At 48.1% G+C, this 8,930-nt stretch overlaps 1 protein-coding gene across 2 annotated transcripts in view; it reads left to right on the plus strand.

The window, feature by feature from the left end:
* The window catches only part of ZNF609 (zinc finger protein 609), a 225,462-nt gene extending 216,686 nt beyond the window's left edge, over positions 1 to 8,776 (plus strand). For both annotated transcript variants that reach the window (XM_031002443.3, XM_031002444.3), the window contains exons 6-10: positions 840 to 1,206; positions 2,908 to 3,083; positions 3,361 to 3,577; positions 4,036 to 4,114; positions 4,419 to 8,776. In XM_031002443.3, the coding sequence (XP_030858303.2) occupies positions 840 to 1,206; positions 2,908 to 3,083; positions 3,361 to 3,577; positions 4,036 to 4,109 (834 nt within the window). In that variant the 3' untranslated portion in view covers positions 4,110 to 4,114; positions 4,419 to 8,776. The remainder of the gene's footprint in view (positions 1 to 839; positions 1,207 to 2,907; positions 3,084 to 3,360; positions 3,578 to 4,035; positions 4,115 to 4,418) is intronic.
* Positions 8,777 to 8,930: the final 154 nt, after the last annotated feature.

Genomic DNA, 8,930 nt, shown 5'->3' on the forward strand with positions numbered 1-8,930 from the left:
GGTCTTGAACTCCTGGCCTCAAGCAATCCTCGCACCTCAGCCTCCCAAAGCACAGGGATTCATATTAATGTTTTTTAAAAAGCACTTTTATATCCATAGCAGGTGTTTTTTCCATTTGACAGGAAAGGCCCAGACAAGTTAGCTTAATTTGTCTGGGGTTACTTGAGACCTCACTAGCAGAGTCAGGATTCGAACCCAGGTATCTCGATTCCTTGTCCGTGTTTCCTCCACTGTTTGGTTCCTATGAAATGAGTTATTGATGGTCTCTCTATTTTTTAGAGTAGGTCCAAAGTATACTCAGTTACTGAGTTTCTTTAACAAGGATTTTATAGGTTGAGTTAGAACTAGGAACTTGGAATCTCATATCTTGCTCTGCTCATGAGACTTAGAATGTCTTCCCTTCCCTCTTGGTATAATAGTTATGCTTCCCTCCCTCCTCTGATCTGAGTGTCACTTATAAGCTTTCCAGCCCCTGAGCATGCTCTGAAAAAGTGAAACAATCTAAACATCTTGGAAGGGGCAGCCTCTCCTATTTCAGTCGTTTTCCCAGAATGCTTGTTCTCACCTAGAAAACATCCACTGATGCATGGATGGATTTTCCTTTTCTCCCCCTGCCCCATCTTGTTCCCTGTGGGTGGGTGCAGACGCGGGGGCGGGGGCTTTTTAACCAAAAGGGAGCAGAGTTGGATTATAAACAAGATCAGCAGAGGCCAAAATCCTACTCTGCCCCAGGTGTCTAGTACTAATTATCTGCTCTGGTGGTTCTACTGGGACCTTGGGCTTGAAATATATCTGTCTTATCTGTACAACACCCAGTCGTTGTTCTGTGATTGTTGTAGGAGGCAGAGCCCCGGATGTGGACATATGTTTATCCTGCCAAGTACTCAGACATCAAGTCAGAGGATGAGCGGTGGAAGGAGGAGCGGGACCGCAAATTGAAGGAGGAAAGGAGTCGGAGTAAGGACTCTGTCCCCAAGGAAGATGGGAAGGAAAGCACAAGTAGTGACTGCAAGCTGCCCACGTCAGAGGAGTCTCGCCTTGGGAGCAAGGAGCCCCGGCCAAGTGTCCATGTGCCTGTGTCCTCCCCACTTACCCAGCACCAGTCCTACATCCCCTACATGCACGGCTATTCCTACAGTCAGTCCTACGACCCCAACCACCCCAGCTACCGGAGCATGCCTGCTGTGATGATGCAGAACTACCCAGGTACAGCACCAAGTGCCAGCGCTATTCCATTCACTGGAAGGGGGAATGAAGCACAGATTTCACATCCAGAGTTTTCTTGCTCAGCCCCAAGGCATATTGAGGCTCGCTTAGATGACAGACCTTTTTTCACTGAGTCATTCTATGAGGTGGCCACCATAACCCATAGTTCCTTGAATGACCCATAATGATAGTCTGTGTGACTACCTCTCTCTCCCTTGCTCCAGCTCAAGGATTGTCTCTGTAGTCAGTTTTCATTGCTAACTAAAGGTAAAACTCCTTCTCTGTCACTGCTGTCTCCCCTCAGATGGAATTCGTAAACCATATACTCCACATTTTGCAGTGTGCTAGGCACTGTGGGAGGTACAAAAGAAGTAGAGCCATTGAGTTCCTTCCACTCCCGGAGCTTACAGCTTAATCATAGTGGAGAGACACAAAGAACAAATAAAATGCAACCATAACAATGCATGGATTCAGTTGCCAGATCATGTTCACCTGTCAAGTAAGAAGAGCCATCTGAAGTCAGACTGGGGGGAGGTCCTGCTAGATTCAGCTTGGAAAAGACAAGCTCTTTATAGTGTTTAAATGTTTTTTGTTTGTTTGTTTTTTGAGATGGAATTTCACTCTTGTTGCGCAGGCTAGAGTGCAGTGGCGTGATCTCAGCTCACCACAGCCTCCACCTCCCGGGTTCAAATGATTCTCCTGCCTCAGCTTCCCAAGTAGCTAGGATTACAGGCATGTGCCACCACTCCTGGCTAATTTTGTATTTTTAGTAGAGACGGTGTTCTTCCATGTTGGTCAGGCTGGTCTTGAACTCCCGACCTCAGGTGATCCGGCCGCCTTGGCCTCCCAAAGTGCTGAGATACAGGCATGAGCCACCGCTCCTGGCCTTAAATGTTTTTTAACTTGTTAGAAGAAAATGCTCTTATTTAACTCTACTCGTTTTGTTGCCCAAAGAACCATGTGGGGTGCTTCTGGGGTGGAAGGGCACTGCTTTAGCCTCACTCCTTAGAGCTTCCAGCTTCCTACAGCAGCCTAAATAGTCTCAACATTCTGGTGACATTATTATAAAGCACACTCTAAATAGAAATAAGCTTTTCAAACAGAAATAGGAAATTTCTTACCCTTGAGGTGTTCCTTTATCCCTGTCACTCACACCCGTCAATATAAAAATCATAGTTGCATTTGTTGAGTGCTCGCCCTGAGCCAGGCGCTGTCCTCTGAGATTTATAGACATTATCTTTTTTAATCCTCCCTATCACCTTCAGTAATAAGTATTGATATCTTCATTTTTGATGATGAAGAAACTGAAGCTCAAAACAGTTATTTATTTGCTGAAGGTTACCAAGCTAGTAAGTCTCAGAGTAAGGTTTTGAGCCCAAGGCTCTGACTCCAGATCATGTGATCTTTCCACTTTATCATATCACTTCTCCAAGATGAATCTGAGACCAGTTCAAAGAACAGTATCAGATCTATGGAAGTTGGAAGCAGGAAACAGGGCCATGTTCCTAATATCCCTTAGCTAATTTTTCCTGTAGAGCTCAGTAAAGAAAGGTCAAGCCAACAGTCTCAGCCAAAGGCACTATGTTAGAAAATACCTCAGCCTGTGCCTAGGAAAGCTGATGCCCACCCAATCAAGCTCCCTAAAGCAGAGCTTCCTCTACCTCTCCCATCTCTTTGACTGTTTGATTTCTCCTTCCACAGGTTCCTACCTGCCTTCCAGCTACTCTTTTTCCCCATATGGCAGCAAGGTCTCAGGTGGTGAAGATGCTGACAAGGCACGAGCCAGCCCCAGTGTGACTTGTAAATCCAGCTCAGAGTCCAAAGCCCTGGACATCTTGCAGCAGCATGCCAGTCACTACAAGAGCAAGTCTCCCACGGTAAGAAAAGTACAGTGATGCTGGCTGTTACCCAAAGACTAGTAAGGCCAGATCCAGGGTCTGGGAGAAGGTGGGCAAGTTCAGGTCCTGACCACAGTGCAGCTTGGCTGACTTGACACTGGCAGCCCCCAGGGCATCTTCTTTATTCTTAGGTATCTTGCACTTTTAGGGGTCATAAGGTGGCACCCTGGGCATCTCACTCGTGTGTGTGTGTGTGTGTGGTTGTATGCATATGTGTCTCACTATAGTGCTTTTGTGTCTCTGGTTTCCTTTCCAGATAAGTGATAAAACTTCTCAGGAGAGAGATCGAGGAGGCTGTGGGGTGGTTGGGGGTGGTGGCAGCTGTAGCAGCGTCGGGGGAGCAAGTGGGGGTGAACGGAGTGTTGACCGGCCCCGCACCTCTCCTTCCCAGCGCCTGATGTCCACACACCACCACCACCACCACTTGGGGTACTCGTTGCTCCCAGCACAGTACAACTTACCCTATGCAGCAGGTAAGCCTCTTTTCCCTACCACCTGTTGTTTTGTCTTGTTTTGTTTTGTTTATCTTCATCCCAGTAGTAATGTCCACAGCTAGGACCCTCCTACCTGCCTCATAAGAATCCTTTTTTAATTTTTTTTTTTTGAGCTTCTAATCTGTGCACAGTCCTAACCTCCTGCAGTCATTAAAGCATATGATATTTATTCCTCCCTTGGAGTTTGGGGACTCTTAAATTCCTCCAGAATACTGGCCTTGATAGTCAGAAGAATATGGAACAGGTGTTCCCCAAAGGCAAAGAGAAACAATCAGCTGAGAAATAGAGCCTTATTATCTATCTCCAGCAAATATATCTGGCTGAGTATCAGATTTTTTTGGGGTGCTGGCTGAGTATCAGCACCCCAAAACTCAAGGAAAAAGATTAATGGAAGGTTTCTGTGAGTGCTACACTAACATGTTCTCCTGCTTATTCAGGGCTTTCTTCTACAGCCATTGTTGCCAGCCAACAAGGCTCAACTCCCTCACTCTACCCACCCCCCAGGAGGTGAGAATGGTAAGTCACTTTTATTAATTTGGGGCAACACATAAAGCCGGGATAGTTGCTACCTGGATCACAGAATCCCTAGGTGAGGAATAGCTATGAGGGGTCAGCAGTCTGGAATCCATGGAACCCTGGCCAAGCCTCTTGTACAAGAGTCTCCCATGAAGCCATGTGCATCTGAGAGGACCTGTGGAACACAGTGTCCCCTAGGGACCAGTACTGGCCACTCCTACAATTCATTTTCTTGGAGTGCCACCTTGTGGTTGTTTTACCAACAGGCTGAGTGCCTGGTTATCTGTCCATGTTTCCCTTGCAGACACCAAGTGCCCGGATAAAGTCAGCTTCACGGGCCCGGACTGGCTCACCCAAGGAGGTGCTGAAGGTGCCGTTTAGACATCAGTTAAATGGTGTTGATCATCCTGTTTGCCGTTTCCACCATGACTGAAGGCAGACCCTTGGCTATCTCACCTCCACCAGACCTCCGGACTACCTGACCCTACCTCTTCCTCAGGAGCTGGAGAGCTGGTACTTAGCAAAAATATTTATTCTCTCAGCCACAGTCATGACTGTTGTGGCCTCTGTGGAGATGAAGGCACGGGAAGCAACCAGGGGAATATGGCCTCAGCCCAGAGAAGCCACCGCTCTGTTCCCCAAGCCCTTGGTCTGCTGCTGGAGCAGTACCAGCCCCCCCACCCACCAGGGAGGGACCCCCACCCCCAAGCACTGGGTAAGGTCTGAAGACAGCACAGCAGCCATACCCCTCACCATCATTACCACCATCACCAGATTCTGCATCTCCCTAGTGCTTTGCACCCTGGGAATTGGCAGCATGTGGAGGAACTAGAATCTCAGGAAAGAAATTGGGGGTTGTTTTCTACATAATTGTGAAAACAAGGTCTTCAAATGTGGAGACTTCTCCCCATTTACATGAGCACATATAAACGCTCACAACCTAGCCTGGAAAGGAAGACCAGCCCCAACATGGCCTTGAGCTGCCTGTGAGGCAGGGGGCAGGGGTTCCAACACCAGCACAGGGCTCCCCAGGGACACTGGGAGCAAGCTGGTGCTGGAGCATGAATGACGTCTGTGAAGTAGAACCTGCGTCCCCACTAAGTCCTGCTGCTTCTTATTCCCCAACTCCTTGCCCTTTTCCCTTCCCTCCTAACCCCTTGGTGCCTTTCCCAGGGGGATCCCCACACTGGTCTTGCCTCTTCTTTTCCACTGCTTGGCTCTTAAGCCTCAGGCAGATAAACTAGTATTCCCCCCAGCATGGGGAACCTTGGAGTCTGCCAGGTCACCTTAGGGCAAGGCCCAGAAGGCAGCCCCTGGGAGCACCCAGCAGTTCTTGGAGATGTCCTGTCATCTAGCCATCTGATATCTTCCTCATTTGGGGCCACAGATATATACAGCCCAATTCCTCTGTCTACAAGTACATGATTTTATATAGCTCAGTCTATAACCTCCATGTGGGCCAATATAAGCTGTGTTTCTTGGTAACACATATTTTGTTTGAGGGGCCACTGGCCATGGGAGGTTATTTGTTCCTTAGACCCTGGAATAACACATCCAAGCCATTACTTATTAGAGTCTCAGAATGTACTCAGTGGAGCTGTGCTTTGAGGCAGCCAACATTTCTCTGCTCTCCTTAGAAATGCAGTCTCCCAATGGAAGCTTTATACTCTTTGTACTGGGAAAGTGAGGATGATTTGGTAGCTTTATTGGGGTCATGTCTTCCCCAAGGTGTGGGGAGCTTTAGCTTACTTGGCTTTTGAGGTATCATCCCTCTGTTCTCCCCTCCTATCTTTCCATGACCCTCTGGATTGAGAGAGAGAGATAAAGACTGACAGATACCAGTGTAGGCTGGAAAAGGGAGTGTGTGACCAGAGTGCCAAAAGTGACTAGGAGCAGGAACTTGGCTCCGACTCAGTTTGGAAAATGGGAAATAGGGGACAGTAAGCACAATGCCCAGTAGTAGTTGATTTCCAAGGACCCTGGAACCCTACACATGAGAGGCTTAGGGTCACCATCTGCTCAAGAGGATCCCCTCTGATCTACAGGCCTTTCCCCTAGGTTTCTGCCTCCTCGTTTTTGTTCAAGTTGGGTTCTGAGTCCTCCCCAAAAACCATTGTTTTAGACCTCTTGGCAGGGCCCCAAAACAGCCTCCCTCATACCCATCATTCCCTCTGCCTTCTGCTGCCCTCATGGGCAGTGCTCTGAGCAGTGACCTCCCTTTCCTCCGTGGAAGTAGCTAGTGTAGACACCGTCATCCCACCCCACCTGAGTCACCCCAACCAAGAGGGTGACTGAATTTCAGCCTGATTATGCCCTCCTGGGGCTCCTGTGAGGTGGAGCCAAGGTTCCCTCTCTGTTCCTGTTTGTTTTTAAATATTGTTGTGTGTTTTGTATCTGTGGCACTGGCCTGCAGCATACTCTGTATATATTGTAAAGAAACCGTTAGGAGTAATTTTCTTTTGCATTGGGCAGGCATGGCCCTGCATTCCTGCCCTTTCCACTCATTCTGTAACACAGAGGATGAACTTCTGTATTAGCTGGGCAGCCTTGGGTTCTCCAGAAGAGAACAGGTTTTTCTTTTCCTTTTTAATTTTTCTTCTTAAACATTTGGCTCTTTGATCCTCATATCCAAGTCTCCCCTGAAGAGTAGGAGCTGCTCAGAAGAGCAGGTGAAAGCCACCATGGCAGATCCTGATGCCTGCCGGGCCCAGTCTTCCCTCTGAAATGACATGAAGCAGCAGCTGTGGAGATTCTTGACAAGTGCTGAGTGAAAGATTTGCTGCCCACCTCTACATGGGGAGGAGAAACACAGGTGGGAGCTACCTGTGGCATCCATGACCTAGTCAGAGGGATGAGATGCTCAGCAGGGGTCCCCATCCTATCCCACCCCACAAACAAAGGCTGGAAAAATTTGCTACCAAGGGCCAAGACCACCAGACCAAGCCTGTTTATGAGCCACCCCTGCCCAGGCCCTCACAGACATTGCTCACTGGGCTTCCCCTAGAGGAGAAGCTAAAGAGGGAGGGGGCCTCATCCCCAGATAGATCAGGCAAGGCTTGGAGAGCTGCTCTTTAGGATCCACATCAACTACTTCCTCATTTTAAGGTATGGCAGTTCCCTTCATCCCCTTTTCCTGCCTTGTACATGTACATGTATGAAATTTCCTTCTCTTACCCAACTCTCTCCACACATCGCAAGGTCAAAGAACCACACGCTTAGAAGGGTAAGAGGGCACCCTATGAAATGAAATGGTGATTTCTTGAGTCTCTTTTTTCCAGGTTTAAGGGGCCATGGGAGGACTTAGAGTTGCGAGTTAAGACTGCAGAGGGCTAGAGAATTATTTTATACAGGCTTTGAGGCCACCCATGTCACTTATCCCGTATACCCTCTCACCATCCCCTTGTCTACTCTGATGCCCCCAAGATGCAACTGGGCAGCTAGTTGGCCCCATAATTCTGGGCCTTTGTTGTTTGTTTTAATTACTTGGGCATCCCAGGAAGCTTTCCAGTGATCTCCTACCATGGGCCCCCCTCCTGGGATCAAGCCCCTCCCAGGCCCTGTCCCCAGCCCCTCCTGCCCCAGCCCACCCGCTTGCCTTGGTGCTCAGCCCTCCCACTGGGAGCAGGTTGGGGCGAGCTGGAGGCCCGGGCTGGAGGGGCAGTGTTGCTGTTCATAGATTTTGTTCCATTGGTGTTGCTCTGTTGGATTTAATTTCAGTCTTCCTGATTCTTCCCTTCTGTAAAGTGTACATTACCAAGTTCCTTGTTTTTTTATATATATATATAAATATATATATATACAAACTGTACTCTTTTTGCCTTTGTACATTCAGGCAAGAAGAGAAAATAAATCTTTTTAAGAGACAATCACAAATCTGTGAGGGCTGCTGGTTATTTCTCCTGGAGTTTGCTGCTGAGCTGCCTCTTCCTTCCTCCCAATTTTCCTGTTCTCCCTCAGCTCTCCTGATCTTCCTGGCCCTGCTCCATATGCATCCTCAGCTTCACTTTCCCTGGCTGATGGCAAGCTGTTGAATCCAGTGTCCAGACTACCTGCCTTGTAACCCTTTTCTGCCCAGCATTGTTTTCTGGCTTGGCCACTGGCTTAGCCCAGGAGCCCTGGCCTCCCCTCTCTTCACCTTTAGATTTCCATTCACCGAAGTGGCTTTGGACCCCTGGGTACTCTGGGACCTGTTTCCTGGAGGCCCTGGCTTGGGACACTCACCTGTGAAACTATGTAGCTGGGAGCTCTCTGCCTAAGAGTTTGCACTATTTAAACCTGCCTGGGAGTTAGGACGGATGGTTTTAGGAATGACCGGAAAACTACCCCTAAAACTCCCCCCACATTCCAGCCTCTGGAATGCTCTGATCCAGAGCTCAGTGGATGATTCCCAGCTGGTGGACTCCTGTGGCTACCCCATGAGAACAAGGGCTAAGGGTTTATGGGTCAAGAGTATTTGATCAGAATTTTAAAGGGTGGTACACTCTGAAACACAGCCCAACCAAACCATTGTTTGGCCGCTTTCTCTTTTCCTCTACCTTCCTCATCCCCACTTTTTTCCCTTTCTCTCTACTTCCTCTTCTTAATTGGCTTTGGAATTGAAGTATATTTTTAAATTATTTGTTGTATTTATTGAATAAAGTTTTTAATGTCCCTGTTCTTAAATTTAGACTTAGTTTGCCTTTCACACTCCACCCCCACCCCCAAAATATTCTACCTTCTAAGTTGCTTTTTAAACTGTAGTGCAGCCTTTTGGGTACCATATTTCTTTCCTGTCAGTGGTCTTCAATAGCAAAAGTTTTTTTTGAAAAGGGAAATC

The sequence above is a fragment of the Gorilla gorilla genome, chromosome 16 (assembly GCF_029281585.2).
Source record: "Gorilla gorilla gorilla isolate KB3781 chromosome 16, NHGRI_mGorGor1-v2.1_pri, whole genome shotgun sequence".
Lineage (NCBI taxonomy): Eukaryota > Metazoa > Chordata > Mammalia > Primates > Hominidae > Gorilla > Gorilla gorilla.